Source organism: Actinia tenebrosa, unplaced genomic scaffold (assembly GCF_029948245.1).
Source record: "Actinia tenebrosa isolate PJP-AT-01 unplaced genomic scaffold, QUT_ActTen_1.0 PGA_scaffold11__36_contigs__length_13525064, whole genome shotgun sequence".
In the NCBI taxonomy this organism is placed as follows: Eukaryota; Metazoa; Cnidaria; class Anthozoa; order Actiniaria; family Actiniidae; genus Actinia; species Actinia tenebrosa.
In genome coordinates this window covers 4,755,201-4,772,369 of record NW_028292571.1, presented here as the reverse complement: position 1 = coordinate 4,772,369, position 17,169 = coordinate 4,755,201, and the positions used below count along the sequence as shown (strand labels likewise).

At 35.5% G+C, this 17,169-nt stretch overlaps 3 protein-coding genes across 5 annotated transcripts; all 3 read right to left on the bottom strand.

Annotated features, from left to right (window-relative positions):
- Positions 1-75: 75 nt before the first annotated feature.
- LOC116292936 (uncharacterized protein C7orf57 homolog) lies at positions 76-4,846 on the bottom strand. The gene is made up of 8 exons (XM_031700284.2): positions 4,663-4,846; positions 3,681-4,044; positions 3,196-3,333; positions 2,176-2,319; positions 1,738-1,843; positions 1,533-1,594; positions 1,227-1,283; positions 76-1,015 (listed from the first exon to the last, which is right to left on the bottom strand). The coding sequence occupies exons 1-8, from the start codon at positions 4,688-4,690 to the stop codon at positions 973-975; spliced, it is 942 nt and encodes a 313-aa protein (XP_031556144.2). The 5' UTR covers positions 4,691-4,846; the 3' UTR covers positions 76-972.
- Positions 4,847-5,319: 473 nt separating this feature from the next.
- Positions 5,320-10,676, bottom strand: LOC116292926 (uncharacterized). 3 transcript variants are annotated; one of them, XM_031700274.2, is made up of 5 exons: positions 10,482-10,567; positions 9,274-9,349; positions 8,506-9,146; positions 7,619-7,845; positions 5,320-6,868 (listed from the first exon to the last, which is right to left on the bottom strand). In XM_031700274.2, exons 3-5 carry the CDS (start codon positions 9,078-9,080, stop codon positions 5,772-5,774), a joined length of 1,899 nt encoding a protein of 632 aa, XP_031556134.2. In that variant the 5' UTR covers positions 9,081-9,146; positions 9,274-9,349; positions 10,482-10,567; the 3' UTR covers positions 5,320-5,771. The 3 variants fall into 3 exon arrangements, with proteins under 3 accessions (XP_031556134.2, XP_031556131.2, XP_031556133.2); XM_031700271.2 differs by having other exon boundaries at positions 8,506-9,463; positions 10,482-10,676; XM_031700273.2 differs by having other exon boundaries at positions 8,506-9,349; positions 10,482-10,674.
- Positions 10,677-12,984: 2,308 nt separating this feature from the next.
- LOC116292928 (uncharacterized) lies at positions 12,985-15,219 on the bottom strand. Its single transcript, XM_031700275.2, has 3 exons — positions 15,159-15,219; positions 14,958-15,082; positions 12,985-14,758 (listed from the first exon to the last, which is right to left on the bottom strand). Exons 1-3 carry the CDS (start codon positions 15,202-15,204, stop codon positions 14,246-14,248), a joined length of 684 nt encoding a protein of 227 aa, XP_031556135.2. The 5' UTR covers positions 15,205-15,219; the 3' UTR covers positions 12,985-14,245.
- Positions 15,220-17,169: the final 1,950 nt, after the last annotated feature.

Below are 17,169 nucleotides of genomic sequence, written 5' to 3'. Positions count from 1 at the left end.
GGAACTGTGAAGGGGACTATTGCATATACATTAACAAAAGTACTATTGAGTGTATACAATAAAAACAATATAAAGTTTGATTGATATTTTTAATGCATTTCTGGTAATCAAAGTTTACAAAAATTTAAAATCATATTTCATATATAAAATCTTTTTTCATATATAATACAATTTTTCGTCTTGTTTCTTTCATAATTATACTATTAAATCGTCCATAATAATGGAAATACTCTTATAACACTATAAATTATATACAAAAGTTTATGAGACTCTGATTGGTTTTGACATCCAAATGTTCAGAAACACAGCAATACTGTAATATTCAAATCAATTTTTAAAGCAACTTAATATATGAATGCTTTTGGAATGTTATGTTTACCATTCCACAATAATTATTTACATGAAAGTTCAGGATTATATTGAAACTCTGAGCAGCAAAACAAGTTTTGTTTTAAAATAGGAAATCCATCTGTCATTGCAACTAGGTATAGATGTGTTGTCCAGAATTAATCCTCTTTTGTGCATGAAGCTTTTTACTTTAAAACTTTAAAAAGATTAAAACTTATAATGTATAGAGAACATTATGACATATATCAGTCATTAAAAACAGTCAAAATGTAGTAAAGTTTAAAACTGGCAGTTTCTATAAAAATTATGAGTAAACCAATTCAAAATATAGTCGGAATATAGAATGCACGCACTAAAACCGTGAACATTAACTAGTACTAATCAGTACTATTTCATACAGAATCCTTTGTTTTCTATTGTTTAATTATCACTTTTTAGTGCTAAAAATTAGTATTTGTTTCGCTGATTTAGTGTGAGCACTCTATCGAATTTACCTCTTTTTTTGTTTCAGTTTTTAGGGTTAGTGCAGCTTCTATACCACAAATTGTTTTAATTTAAAGGAATCCTTGAGAATGATACACTGATAAAATAACTTAGTACATATATAATTTACAAACAAATGGCTCAGGTGCGGAAACTCTCTACTCTAGGCTGAACTTTTTGAAATCTGGAAAAAAACAAGTTAAAATATCAATTATAAGTGCCTGCATTAGTACTTCAAGGTCCAAAAAAATTCTGCAGAGAGCTAATAAAATATACCTTTATTTGTAGGATGATTCATATTTGGGTTTGACAATGATAACTTACATGTATTCCAAAATGTGATGCAAACTGATGACTTAATAATAAAATAAAGTCCTATTCTAATTCTTCCTTACCTTGACAGCTTGAACATATGTCTGTCTTCATCTTCTGTGACATTGTATTTTGGTTTTCTGTGATTAAAAATACTTACAATTAAGTACCCAGTATAAAAAATATTAGTCAAGCTCATGAAGGTGAAGAACTATTTAATGTCCTCTGTAGTTCCTTCAGCTACGAGTCATGCTGGTAACCTAGGAAGCTGGTACCAGGAAGCTGAATAGATTACAGCCTCCCAGACGCTTCACAAAATTCCTTGGAAAAAACCTAATACAGGGCTCTGTAGGATATTTACAAAAATTTGTCTCTATTACTGTACATACCTCATTTCAATGGCTTCCCTCATTTGTTTTGAGGCTTTTTGGTCGTTTTTCTGTCTCTCTACCTTTAAATAGAGCAAATTAAAATTATTTACTAAAAGACAATAATAATTATTTTAATCATTTATTTGTATTTTTATGTGTTTGAGAATATAGAATAATATTTTTTATAAATGACCTAATTTTCTAAAGGTATTATATAATATACCTGTAGTTTCCTTTTTTCTTCTACATGCTTTTGATTTTGATCGTCAAACCAGTCTCTCTGGTATCCCATTGACATTAAATGCCGAAAATCAACTGGCTCACTATCCCTGTTAACAAATAAAATGGTCAAATTTTGTGAGTATAAATGCACTTGCAACAAGTATGGTCTGTAGTTTACATGGAGCACTGGTAGTGTGCACAACTAATGCTCTGTCTCCCACCAATGCAACCCAAGTTTGAGTCACGCCGGTCACAGCATTGTGTTTGAGTAGAGTTGTTTGCTGGTTCTTTCCTATTCTTCAAGGGTTTTTCTCCAGGCTCTTCTTGATCCTCAAAGATCAACTTCCAAATCCAGTTGAACAGCCAAAGCTTAATACATAGTTAAAGTCCCATCTCTTTCAAAATCCTCACTAAATTATGGTATTCTCAAGAAACTTACATTTTAGGTACTCTAGTTGCATATCGTTTTGGAAATTGTTGAACGACTTTAGATGCTTTACTCTTCTCCTGCTTCCCTTTGCTGTGTAATGGTGGAAGCTTCACATGCCTGCCATTCCTTGCATTTGCCTCATCTTTTGCTTCTCTGTAAGAAATACAATACTTCAGGAATTAAAAATCCATACAAATCCACAGGAGGGTACCATTCGGACACTGTGTGCCTTACCCTATTAGATTCCAAGTTTTGGCAAAGGTACCTCTTTAATAAACCCAATGATGCTGAAATGTTTTATCTGACCAGCAACTAGCCTCCTTCTCGGCCATTCTTAGGGTCGTCATGCAACGTTTCCCTCCCCACAAATGTCTGCTTACTTGAGCTGAACATTCCTTTCCCATTGTTATCGATGTGACATCATGGGCCAATCATAATTGGCCTATTGTCTCTTCAAGAGCCAATCAAATCCTGCGTTAGAAATTTCACGCCAACTTGAAAGGAATGCCACATGCTGTCAAAATTTGCTTTGGAATATTTTGGAAGGCGACAACTAGTACACTGGGTGACGAAAGAAGATAAATCGAAGAAGTGTAGAGGTGTTTGAAGTTATGGATATGGATGATTCATGGATGTTACACCAGTGAAATTGATTTATGAAAAATTCAATTGCTTCTTTTTGATGAGAATTTAAATTATTAATTTTGAAAACACTACAAACACGCTGAAATACTTCTTCAAAGGACGCCATTTTTGTTATGTGGCTTTCCACGAAATATCAACCAATCAGCATGAACCTTCTTGTTTTTAGTAGGTTCATGCTGGTTGGACGATTTTGGGAAAGGAATGTTCGGCTCTAGTAAGCAGACATTTGTGGGGAAGGAAATGTTGCGTGACAACCCTTAGAACGGCTGCAAAGGAGGCTAGCCAGCAACTTATACGCAATTATTTTTTGTTACTAAAACGTTTGCCACTTTGAAACCAATATTATTGGGCAATTTGAATCGTTTATTTCTATATGAAACTAACCTTTCCCATGCTGACATGTTGTCAAAAGATATGATGTTTTTCTTTTTGCCTGATTGGTCAACATGAAGATCATTTAAAGGTTCTTTTTCTTCTTCGTCACGGCGATCATGAACGTACCACTCTGGAAGAACTCTGTGCCTAATGTACAAACATCAAATAATTATGTAATACAGATAGATTAGGATGCAAGTATACTGTATACTTTAAGCGTGAAGCACGGGAGGTGCACACTGCTCTAGTAATGTGCCACCATGAGATATGCGAGTAGAGTTGCTTGTTGGTTCTCTCCTCTGGCTCGTGGGGCTTTCATTCTCTAGCTACACGGGTATAGTAGTACAGTACTGTATACTGTATTAATCATTTAAATTGTTAACACTAACATGATCAAGAAAAACACTTTTTTATCCCCTCAAGTGTCAACAATTTTAAATAATCTTAAAACCAAGTCTGATTATGAAATATGTAGCTGCATGAATATTACTTACGGTTGAGTGCGTGGCATCATTCGTTTGCTCCTTGGCATTTCCACAGGGGGTGGGGCAGAGGAAAATTCTTCAACATTTTCAGGTTCAGGGTTGTAGTGGTCAAACCAATCCACACGTGGGTAGCCAACTTCTTCAGGTTTCTCACTTGGGGGTTCCCTATAATCCAAAAGATGTTTTCTGCCACCACCTTTAGCTAGTTTTATGTAATTAGAATCAGTATCTCTTAGCCATTTTCTCCTGAATTGTCTTTCTTCCATTTCATTTGGTTCTTCGATAAAATTGCTAAGGCCTGGGATTTGTGATGCAGGCGGTGGTTCTTTTGCCTTGGCAATTGACTTCTTATTTGGGGCATCATAATACCAGTCTATTTCAAGAAAAAAATATACAAGTTTATATAGAGCTTATTTTTAACAGCCCTTTTGATTATCAGCATAATGTGCATGTACCCTGCAAGCAGAGATCCTTTTCTACCCCGCTAGGAAGTTTAGGAAGCGAGAGAAAAAGAAAATAATTTTTTTGTCCTCTCGCTTCCTAGCCTTCCTAGCGGAGTAGAAAAGGACCTCAGCTTGCAAGGCTGGGCACCGTAAAGCACTTTAAACCTTATCATGTGCGAACGTTTTACATAAAACAGTAGCACGATCATTACCAAAATATCGTTTGAGTCACAACTTAATATGATAAATGCCTTGAGTAAGTTAGCGTACCATGGTTTAACTATGAGCGTACTGAATATAAATAACTTCAATTTCTTATTAACACAAACCAACACACGTAAATTCGTAAACTCACTAGATAACGATCGAAACTAAAAAGAAAACGATTCCACTATCAACACAAGTTAATTTACGAGCAAAAACAACTATAAACAACATATAAAGGACTAAAGTAATTTATCAGCAGGGTGCATTTTAATTTTTTATCCGTCGTAAATTCTTCGCAAAAACCTAAAATACCAAGTTTACATGGTCAAAAACTTACTAACCTTGAGTGGAAATTCTGGGATTAGGCATCTCTGTAGTTGCTTGTTTGCTTCTTTATAGATTTTTAGCGTTTAGATAGCTGTTGTTTTATAACACCGTTCAGTAAAGAGATCTTTTATGTACTGATCTTCGTGTACGGTTTGGAATGCATATATGCCATCCGATTCAAGTTGAGCTTTGTATCTTGTTGGCATGGGGACGAAGCCGTATCACATTCCCTCGGGACCACAGGGTGACCAATATAAATACAGTCATAGATATGATAAGACGTATTTTTTTAAAAAGACCAAGATATTTCGATAAATAATAGAAGTGAAAAATACAAGCATTTAACAATTCATAATTGCAATTTGTTTAAATCGGGTTTTTCTTTGTTACGCAAAAAATAAAAAAATAAAAAACTTGAAAAAGTTGTTTGAATTCCACAGGTAACCCAATCATTTGCTCAGAAGGAAAATCACGATTTAGTTTTGAACGACGGGACAGTTCAAGAAAAAATAGAAAAAATAAAAAAGGTAAAAACAGAAGTATGGACTGTGAAGAAAACATATACAACAAGTAAGTGTAAAAGGGAAAAGCAGAGAAAACAAAAATATATCTAGAAGAAAAGAAGCAGAGAAAAGAAAAGAAAATAGAGAAAAGGAAAATATGAACGAAAGTGATCTGAAAAAATTCCTTTATTAGTATAGCTATATCCATACAATGCACTGTAATACATAAAATCCTAATTTTATGAAGCAATATTATCCTCAATTTCAAATAGTAATTTTGTCACATAATCTATAACACCTAAAACTAAGAATGTATCTCTAATTGTATGAAAATATTTATCTGCCAGGGCCATAGCCACATGATTTTGGCAGTGGTCTGGTTTTCAAAAAAGTGGCCCTGAGAAGAAGATGGAAAACGCTTTTTTCAATTCTTCCATTTTTTATGAGGGGAAAAATGGTTCTGTTGGGAAAAAAATGGTCCAGTTACTGTATAACAGACCAACTGTCCTGGTTGCTTACAGCCCTTTTTGTACGTTGTACATTAGCTACATGAACATGCAATGTGTAAATCCACTCAGTGACTAATTTCAGTTTAGAAGTTCAGTAAATATTAATAACAATTAATATTTTAATATTTTTTGTTTTTCCTGATCGCTGCTCAGAATTCTCTTCACTCTCTTTTCCATGTTTTCCAAAGTCATGGTTGGAACATTGGACAGCAAGTCAACATCGTCAAGCCAGAAATGCTTCAACTTTTTATTTTCCAGCAAGCCAGCCAAGAAAGAAAAAAACTCCTCAAATTTGTTGCCTAGTTTAGACTTGTCCCAGTTCTTGGTGGAGTCCTTGATGAATTTTACGAAAAGCATCTTCATGTGTGGCAGGAGATAAGAAAATGTTGGTTCTCGCTTGAGGATGGTGTTTACCACTTTGTACAGGTCATGGCGACAGCCTCCATCTGTGTCCATTTCTTGTAATATATTCTTCATCTCAAGAGAAAATGATTGCTCCCAGTTGTTGCTGGCTTTAGTTGTGACAGAGTCTTCAAAATGATATGATTCTATGGGCACAAAGAACTTTCTTTTAACTAATTCAAAGGCAGGCATCAGACATACTCTGATTGATGGCGTCTTGAAGCAAGCATTTGACGCAGCTCCTGCATTCAGACACAGATTTTTCTCTTGGCAGCTTGCCTGACTAATCTTGATGTCCAGCTTCAATGGGCTGTTTTTTGTAGGCTGAGAAATCTTTATGTCCAGTCCAAATTCCTTTGCACAACTTTGTGCCTCTTCTCTCACGATTTTAAAAAAACATCTTCTCATCTTCTCTGGAGAGACAAAACCTTCGCTATCTGAAAATGACTCATATCTTTGGCCCTGCACCTTGAATTTACTATACCCTTCATGGATCATAGGGATAACATCATTGCTTTTCATTTTCAAAACCATTAAAATAACAACATCATCATCTTGGCCTTCAGTCATGAGTTTTTCATACAAGTTACCAGAATACTCAAAATGACTGATCAAATCTGGGTAATTTTCTTTGCACTTCTTGAGTATGACATCCTTGACATACTTGTTAAAAAGCTCTCTTGAATCTCTGATACTCTTACTGAGAGCTTTCCCCATGTCATCTATGAATGCACGCAGAAGGTCTAAGATTCCTTCTTCTTTGATTGAACGCTGACTTGTCAACGATGGCAAGTCAGAGGTAGGGACTGCAAAATGAAAAATGAAAGTCACATTGAAATCAAGACAGCAGTCTTTGTCTGAAGTCTTACAGTAACAATTTCTTCAGAGAAGATATTGCAGCATATTGCAGGGCTCAATATGCTTAAAATAATGGCTGGTTATCGAACCATGTCAGGCCAGAATTGGAACTTTTCCAGTCAAATCTTTGCATTGCAAGTCGTTTTGACCTGGCAGTAGCATCAAGTCAGAAACAAGTATAACAGAGCTAAAACTAATTTGGTTGGTGATCATGACTGCATGGCGACTGATGTCCTGCCATTATCTTAGGCCCTGCATAGGTACATATTAGCCATTAGATGTGCTTAGGTGAATAAGAGATGAGTGTGACATTATTTGCATGACTGTCCCTAAGGATTCATGACTACAGTGTACATAAGTCAAGCTACTAAAAAATCCAACATGCTACAAAATCATTCAATAGAATAACAAAAGACTATTCAAGATTATACATTCGGTTTTCGTATATGCATAGTATCATTAAATAATTATCTGAAGACCTTGGCTGTATCATCCATCTCAGCCTTCTATTGGCTTTGGCAGATATCATTGATTTATTATATCATCCAATAATAAAAATAATAATAATAATAATAGTAACTCTTTATTTGGTTACAAACAAAGTAGAACTTTTTTCCAGTCTGGCCAATAATCGTCTATTATGTTTAATCAATACTGATTAAGATTGCCAACAAGACTTTTATCATGAATTAAAATACCTTTGAGAATTTTGCTTCTTTCATTGTCACTGCTCAATAGTCGCTGCAATCGTCCAACCATGTTTCCTATAACTACATCCTCAATATCTTCCAACAAATTAACTTCATGCACCCAAAAGTTTGGAAGATTCTTTTGTTTAAGGGCATCAACAAGATATTGAATGTAATCAAGGAATCTGTTTCCTAACTCATCACGATGCCAACTTTTTGACTCATCTTGGTTAAACCTGCAGAAAGTTTTTCAATAAAGAAATCTTGTTACAATCAATTGAATCAAGCACGTTGCATGTGTTGATTAGAAAAACACAGTGACATTATGTCGTCGAAAAGTGAAAATAATGATGATGATGATGCTGATGCCTATGCCTATGCTGATGCCGATGCCGATGCCGATGCCGATGCCGATGCCTATGCCTATGCCTATGCCTATGCCTATGCCTATGCCTATGCCTATGCCTATGCCTATATACCTATGCTGATGATGATGATGATTAATATATAGTGCATTTCACATTGTCTCAATGTGCTTTATGTTTATGATCATTGGAGAACTTTACGGGATAGATGGTGCTACTACTAGATAATTTAAATGTCAAATAATTCCCCTAAGTGTCTGGTAGCAATAATTAATGCATGGCAAAACTAAAAACAGCTTTTCAGGAGACTTAAGCCCCCTATCTCTTCCCTTTCAGGGGCAGATCCAGGGAGGGGCAAAGGGGGACTGTAGCCCCTCTTCAGCCATATATAGTTTTATTTCATCAAAGTAATGGATTTATAGTAAAATGAGTCATTACTAACAAGTCAAACAAAATTTGGTCTACTGGCCCCCTTATATTTTTGGCTGGAACTGCCCCTGCCTTCCTCTCTAGATTAATTAAAAAACTCACCAGAGAAAAGCTGTCTTTAAATGGTATGTGGTCAGCTTTCCCTTAAGAGCAGAGTCATTTCTCACAATCGTCTTCACAATCCTTAGGAGTTCATGTCGGCAACCACTGTCCATATTATCCATGCTTTTCAATTTGGCCTTTTCACGGGTGGAAAATGACTTTCTTAACAGAATATCCTTATTGCAAGGAAGGCGCTTGTTTGGGTTCTTGATCTTATAAGGTTTTGCAACATAAAATTCATGATCATCAAATCCAAATGCCAAAACAAGATCCACAGACAATGTTTTTCCACTTGCAACTTCAGTGATATCAAGCTGTACTGCAGGGCCATGCTTTCGTACTTCAAAAGAAACAGCTAAATCTGTAGCTTTTTCCTGAAAAGCATTTCTTGCTCTTATAACAATTGAGAACAGCCATTTTGAAAGTATCTTTTCTGGCAGAATATATTGGTGGGGATTGACATACTTCATATTATTAAATGGGGAGTCAGTTTTATGAACTTTAAGCTTCACCCAGCCTGGAACCCCTTCTACCTCTTCTTTAGTTATGTGTCTTTTAGCATCCAGGACTATCATAACATCTACTTCATCAGCAGCCTCAGTCTTCAATCGTTCATAGTGGCTTCCAGTATATTCAAGTTTCTGCAGAGGAAATTCAGAGTTTTCACGGATGTAATTCCATAGCTCATCTTTGACATACTTCTCCACTAAAGACTTTGCCCATTCATAGTCAGATTCTTGAATCTTAACATGTTGTGCAGAGTAATACCTCAGCTGGTTGTTGAGGTCAGTACTGGACATGGTCTTGCCTTCTTTCTTTTTTCGTTTCCTTTTCTTCCCTTGAACTTGGAATGAGAAGAATAAAGTCAAGATGAATAGGACAATGACCAACTGTAGCAATAAACTCTTAAACCGCATGTATCTTGATCTATAAGTGCTGTAGCTTTATCTTTGACTGTCTGCATCAAATCAAAATTTATAACAATTTATTTGAGCCTTAAAATTAGGCTAATGTTCATGAGTTTATTCAATGCAAAGCTGTCCTAGCTATAATACACTTAATAAATCTTAGCCCATGCCATAAGCTAAACATTATAGCCTTTGTTGGTGCATGCTGGAGTTTCTGGAGCTCAAAAAGTTTTTTTCTTTTTTGTGGTATTATAAAGCAATATTATATATATTTATTATATAATTACCAATGAAATATCTATTTTTCTCTATTTCGAAAAATTGATATCTTCAAACGTGAAAATAGCATGTTATTTTCACGTGTGAAAATAACACCATTGCGATGGCTATTCAAAAATACACGGAAAGAATTGCCTGAAAAAGCCAAAACATACTTCTTGATAATTATGTAATAAACAGAATATTACATGGGCGCTTGGAGATACGAAATTTATCTTCTCGTGTTGAAAATCTCTCACTCGTTCGCTGCGCTCACTCGTGAGAGATCTTTTCAACACTCGAAGATAAATTTCGTATCTCCGCGCGCCCATGTAATATCCTCTATTTAAGCTTATAGTCTAAAAATAAAATATCTAAACTTTAGAAAGTGAAAGTAAGTCTATTAACTGAATTAAATAAAGTTAGATCAAGTTTGTCAATTATAAGCTTGACCAATAATCCTTACTGGCTTCACTTTCACTTTCGTTTCAACATAGTAGCTCGGGCATCTCCCTCTACTAATGTAGAGGGGAACTCCCGATCCCTCTACTAGTATTACCTAATAAACCGTATGGTTTTATTAGTAAGTTAAAAATGGCAAAACTAAAATCTATCCTCTTATTGATATACTACAAAATATGTGCAAGCTAAAATACAAATACCACAAGTTAAACTTACTTCAAACTTACTTATACATGTGTCCTGATTTGTGAGATGTCCCTGACTCTACTACCTTCACATAATTTTTTAACCCACCCAACTTGAACAAAGGAACTGTCATTCTAAGTCTCAGTATCGATATATCTTTACCTGAATTGAAGCAGTCCACAGCCGTCCACAGCTTACTGTCTGCAATATAAATCCTTCCACTTAGTTTATTAGGGAAGGAGTGGAGTGATCAACACGTCGCAGCCCATGTAGCTTTATAATTACCAGCTGTCCAATCAGAATCGACATTGGATAGGAAAAATAGGGAATTTCCCCGTTACCTTTCAACCCTGACCTGATGACATAATTCACGATTACTCATGATAAAATTGCAGTAAAAGCATTTAATGGAATGAATATTCATTATGAATCAGGTATAATGTTTAGGTTAGTTCTTTGCCTTTGGAAATCGAGGACGTTGGGAGTTTAGGGTGTTGGGCTTCCTGTGCTAAGCCCACAATTCCTTGCGGGTAAGGTAGCAGCACCAAAGGTTGAAGTCAAAGTTAGAAGAGAAAAAGAGCAAAAAATATCGTCTTTTTAGCCCCTTTTTCAATCATGGACCCTGCAGGAAAGAAAGTCACAGTTGCTAGAGATCCCTGGGCACGCTTTGAAGCATGGAGATACCATCCTTCTATAAACAAGCACGGTAATATTCGGAGAATGTTTCCTGGTCTTGGATGGGGTATTGGAGCTTTCGTTGTTGCTTGTGTGTTGGAAAAAGTATTTGAAAAACCAGATGAAGGGCATCATTGAGAACACAAGACTTTTAAATATTAAATTGAACTATTTTGTGAAGATAACCACTTGTACATTCAAGACATGGATCAGGATCGACGTCTGTAAAGTTGGCTATATTTGCAAGAAGAGTCTACAATCATTGTACATTTTGGTGGATGTTGGGAATATCCAACTGCCTGCTTCTTGCAATCAAAGACCTTCTGGTTACACATCATCTTTAAATCCTTTTAGTCTTAAATCTTTATATTATTGTTCGTCTATTAATGCAAAAAAATTGTAATTTGAGTGTATTGAAATTCAGTATATTTTGGTGTTTTCTCTGATTTTATTTAAATGTTTCAACCCGGGGTTTCAACCATTCACATTCACAGACTACTTATTTTAAACAATTAAGCACTAGTTGATCTTTACATCACTTCACAATCACACTTATTATATTACAATAGAGTTATGGTGAACACCAATCGAAATTTTCCAATGACATTGGCAGAAAACACAAAGTTTTCAAGGGCATGTGTCTATGGAATGTTATGGAAATGGATTTATTGACCTCCTGACCACCAAAACCTACTTCGTTATAATGATAATACTATGCATGCTATTAGAAAAGCACTGTAAAAACTGTTACACTGCTAACCCTTGGGTTGAGAGGCTATTTATTCTTGTTTAGGTGTTTGCTGTTTTGATGGGAAGTCCTGAAGAGGTGCTCGTCTGAAACTACCTGAAGCTAAATACAACCTCTGGAGCCCAGGATACATGTACTAGACTGCATACAGCTGGCTGCTATTTAGACCTATGAATTGCCATTGTTCCTTTTCTGTAAAATTGCCATTCCCATAAACTTTTTTATCTTTCAAACATTGGATCTCACACATGAGTAACATTGCACTCATTTAGACATTCTTTCTCAGTGCATCTATCATGTTCATTTTCATCTTTCCCACCACCACAAGGTCAGGTACCAGTTTTGAAAACCAAAACAATGGCAGCTGACTCGTGCTTGCGACCTAATTTCATGGTAGTATGAATCAATATCCCATTCACCCTTTACCTTCATGGGATATTGACTGATACAATCTAAACCATTTTGGGCTGCAGATCTAAATGTTAATTGTTTTGAACAAAAGAAAACCCTAAATAATTTTTTCCTAGCTTTTGTTTTCGGCATGGTTTGTGCTGAAAATGATTTTTCAAGAAACATAAGCAATGGTTTTACACAGTGTTTGCACATGGTCCACTTTCGAGTAGTTTCCTGTACCCCTCATAAAAGAGAAGTAACGCCTGGTTGATATTGTATTCTGCATTATTGTAGTCGTACGCCAAACAATATGGAAACATGAAAACATTTCGGATGACAAGATCTATTTCAGAACCATGCAAGTAACAATCAAAGTAGACATTTGAGTAATCCAGTACCACTCGAAAGCTGGTTTTTCATTGCTCCCTAAGTACAGTACCGCTTTTGGTAGGTTAGGTTTAGTGCTATTGTTTCGATGACCAATTTATTGTTTTTTAATCAAATGATGTAACTCATTCTGAGTGGTAGGGGCTGGCTCAGACATTTGAAGGTTTTTCACAGAGTTTTTTCTAAAATGGTTAGACTCAAGAGTTTTTCAAGTGCACTTGAATTAATTATATAGCATACGAACCTTGTCCTTCCTCTAGTGCATAAACTAAAGATGTATTTAATTTATTCAGGTCTTTGCCTTGTTTTACTTCGTCCTAAAAGAAAATCTTCAAGACTGTATGCAAATACAATTTTTGCCAAGTTTAAAGAAAATACAAGAATTAAAAGGGGGGCTGTGGCCCTGTTGGCATTACCCTAAATCCTGCCCTGAAAACCTTAAGATATCAAACATGAAAGATAAAAAGTGACATATTTATTTATTTATTTAACCAATAACTGCAGCATTCATGACAGTAATGACAGTAATGGTCTTTACAAAACAAAAAGCCAAAAAACTGCTGAACTAAATGGTATCTTATACAAAAATGTTTGAAACAAGCAAAGAATACAAGGATATTCTCAGGGAACGAAAACTGAGGCACAATCTAGGTTCGGTCTGCATGACAGTAAGCCGTGACAATGAAAAAACTCAACTCTAAAGCACTAGAAAATTTGAATAAAGACAAAAAGACTAGCCAACCGAAGCAAAAAAAAAATGATAAGCATGACCAGAATAAAATACTAAGCAAAGGTATTGAATGTATAACTTAAATTTCTGCATGCTGCACTTACAGTGTTATCTATTGATGTCAAATGGCCGACACATGCTTGTCTGGTCTGAGTACTACCTATTATTAGAGTGGTTAAATATTATACATAGATTTCCTTGTTCTGCTCCCTAAAACATACCAAAGTAATGGTTCTAAATTTCAATGTCCTAAAAGATACCATGTCACTAACTATAACACCTAAAAGTTATGAGTACCAACCTGGGGTAGGGGAGTGGATGGGGAGATTTCAAGTCCTGTTGTATGTTTTACCAAATAGACCAGTTTCAAATCCTAAATTACTGCTGTATTTCTTGATTACAGAATCATTTACGCAGGGTTAGCCTGGTATCAGTGTTGAAATATTCACAAATACCAATAGTAAAGTAAATTAAAGAATGCACAACTTCAACAGCGTAAAAACTTCCAGACTCCATGGACCTCGATTGGAACACCTGAATATTCTGCACAAAATCAAGGCTAACCCTGTGTAAATGACTGTAATCGAGAAACGGTAGTTATTTGGATCTTGAAACTGGTATATTAGCCTAACTTTTGTAAGAGCCACAACCAGGAAACATTTTAATGCTTACAAGACAAGGTCATGTAATGCATTTCTTCAAAGGAGACTGTTTGAATTAACATTAGAGAACAGTCAAAGTTTTGAAATCAATATTTGCAAAGAATGTATAGCTGTTTAGCTCCTGCTGACAAAGTCATGAACGTTTCTTTGAAAATTTTACTTTATTAAAATCTGAATTTTTTCAACACTTGACCATCAGCCAAATAAAAGATCGATACATGCAAAGTAGCATATAAATATCACCTTGATTTAGTCCTTCAAAATACCATTTGGATTAGTTTCCTTTGTAAAAACTTATAAAGTATTCCAATACAATATCCTTTTACATGTATCAACATTCTTCCTTTTCTTGTTCTACATACTGAAAAAGATTTTGTGTTAACAGTCTTTGGTTCTGCTGTAGAAGGTAGTTCAGTTGAGAAGCAGGTTTTTGTAAAAGCTGGACAAGATTAACATGCAATTCTTTCAAAGGTGGTAGTTTGGCACACTCTCTGACACCAGTTCTAGAGAGTAACCTGTTTTGGACCTTTGCACCAAGGAGCTCTAGCTTTGGCTGTTTCTTGACAGCATCAATCAGAGGTTTCACATTTGGTTCCTTTGAATACATAATGCAAGTTGTACATAGGAACAGCGGTGAAATCTCTTGGTAAATGGAATTCTCTAAGGCCTTGTGGGTTACTTTGTTGGGGAATACTTTAACCTTAATGTCACTTCTGCTCAAGTTATGTCTAAGGTTCTCCCATTCAGTGGTGTTCATGTCATTATACTGAAAGACAGCCACCATTTCATTATTGTCAAAGACATCTTTCACTTTAGAAGCAATCATCATCTTCTTTGGATTAGGCTAAAGAAAGAATATTTTTAAAGAAAGTTAAATTTATAAATCAGAAAAATTGACAAAATCATAGTAGATTTTAAGCTTATAAACGGGATTCAAATTTTTAAAAAAAATCCTGCACGCAATTCTTGCTTATTTTACGAAAGAACATTTCAACAACAAAACAGAATACTTATATGAGTTTCAAAAAGTTTACAAGAATTACCTTGATTTCTCTGACTTTGTTTCGACCAGCTTTGCAACGTGCAGCCATAAACCCGAGAGGCTTTTGAATCTTGATTTGAGAGGCGGTACTTGCTTCACGGTTTGAATATCGGGTAATACAGATATCTAGAACATTAAGCATTACAAAAATTGTGATTAATTAGGAAATAATCCATCAAGATAGTGAGGAATGCATGATTACCTTGAATGATACGTAAAGACCCTCTAAACGAAGCCCTGGCCGCCATTTTGTCGAGCAATGAATTTGGGAGAATGGGCCTTAGTTTTACGCAGGGAACCCAACCAAGAATAACTAGCCGGGACGATAGTCAGGGGGAAGGGTAGAGCAATTATTAGCTATAATGATAAAAAGGTATGTAGCAATTATAATTAAAGTTGCGGTCGTAAAACTGAAAATCACTCAACACAAAACAAATTGCGCGAGAATTTGCTCACCATCTAATCAAATACATGAATACTATACAGGATGCCAGGAAATGCCGGTGGCACTAGGCTTGAGAACAAAAAACACCTATACCACGAACACTACCATACTACTACTACCATACTACTACTAGTAGTATACAACTACTAGTATATTTCTACTACTACCACCAGCACCAGCACCACTAACATTACCACCACCACCACCACTACTACTATCTACTCACTACTCACTACTCACTACTCACTACTCACTACTCACTACTCACTACTCACTACTCACTACTCACTACTCACTACTCACTACTCACTACTCACTACTCACTACTCACTACTCACTACTCACTACTGCTGCTGCTGTTGCTGCTGCTGTTGCTGTTGAATTGCGCCCGCACTTTCAGTTGCGTCATTCCTATCCAAAATAACGGTTTTTGTCAATTTTGCTTTTATAAAAGAAATAAAAAACTTGCTTCCTGTACTGTAAGGAGTTATAAAGAACTTGGGGATTGACAGAACACTCAAGAAGTGTCGAGAAGCACTCCGCTACGCGTTGTGCTTCTCCTAACACTTCTCGTATTCTGCCAACCCCCCGCGTGCTTCATTATGACTGCACACAGCATGCGCGCGTGTTTTCTATTTCTTCAAGAGTTATCGCGTCATAATTAATAACTTCGTAGAGTGATTTTGTTTAACCCGTGAAAGAAAAATGGCTATGTGGTTAGACTAGTTGATAAAAAAAACAAAAAACAATGGGTTTACTGCGAGTCTACTACTAACTTTTCGCGCCAGTGTTATGGGACGACCGCTCTCGGTACGAGATCCAGGATCTTTATTCTACTCTCTGTGTGTTGAGCTAATTACATATGAGCTCTATTTATAATAATTCTATGACAGGTGTCAGTCTCTAATCAATGTGATAATATATGGTTGAATCATGATTGGCTAAAAAAATAAGTAAATTCCTGAGCACGATATTCTATCGATGAGTAACACGAATGAAAATCTTGGAATTAAACACACACACTAAGTTAATATATAGAGGATATTACATGGGCGCGCGGAGATACGAACTTTATCTTCGAGTGTTGGAGAGATTTTCAACACGAGAAGATAAATTTCGTATCTCGCGCCCATGTAATATTCTGTTTATTATATAATTATTCATAAAATCAACTTAATAAACCTTTTATTATTATACAAAGTTTTTGTTTATAAACCAATAGCATGGTAACGATATTTTCACATGTGAAAATATCAGTTTTTCGAAAAGGAGAAATATAGGTATTTAATGGATAATTATATTATAAATGAATATATTATAAATGTATAGAAAAGGCTACGAGGAATATTTCTATCTAGAGAATAATCCTAAAATAACTGAGCAAAGGGGTAGAAAGTGTGTAGGGCGTAACCAGGGGTACACATGCTAATGGTAGGATCTAAGAGGTTTACTTGTGAATTCAATGCATACCATTATCTAAACTTGTGCGTGATGGTAGCCTTGCTGAAATCTTATATCGATATTTTTATATAGCTAATTGATCGTTCTTTATCTTGTTTTCACACAAGATAAGAAATAGTAATTAGAAAACTGATGTCTAGCTTAGTCTGTAAAAACATTCAATTTCTCTCTTTGCTTTAAAATACCGAATATATTTTGATATACACCGGTTTATAAAATGTTCAAAAACCAAACATATGAGAGTTTCAGCTGCCTGAGTAAATTGAATATTCCAAATTCTTACCATTTCTGCCCCGGGCCTAGCCTC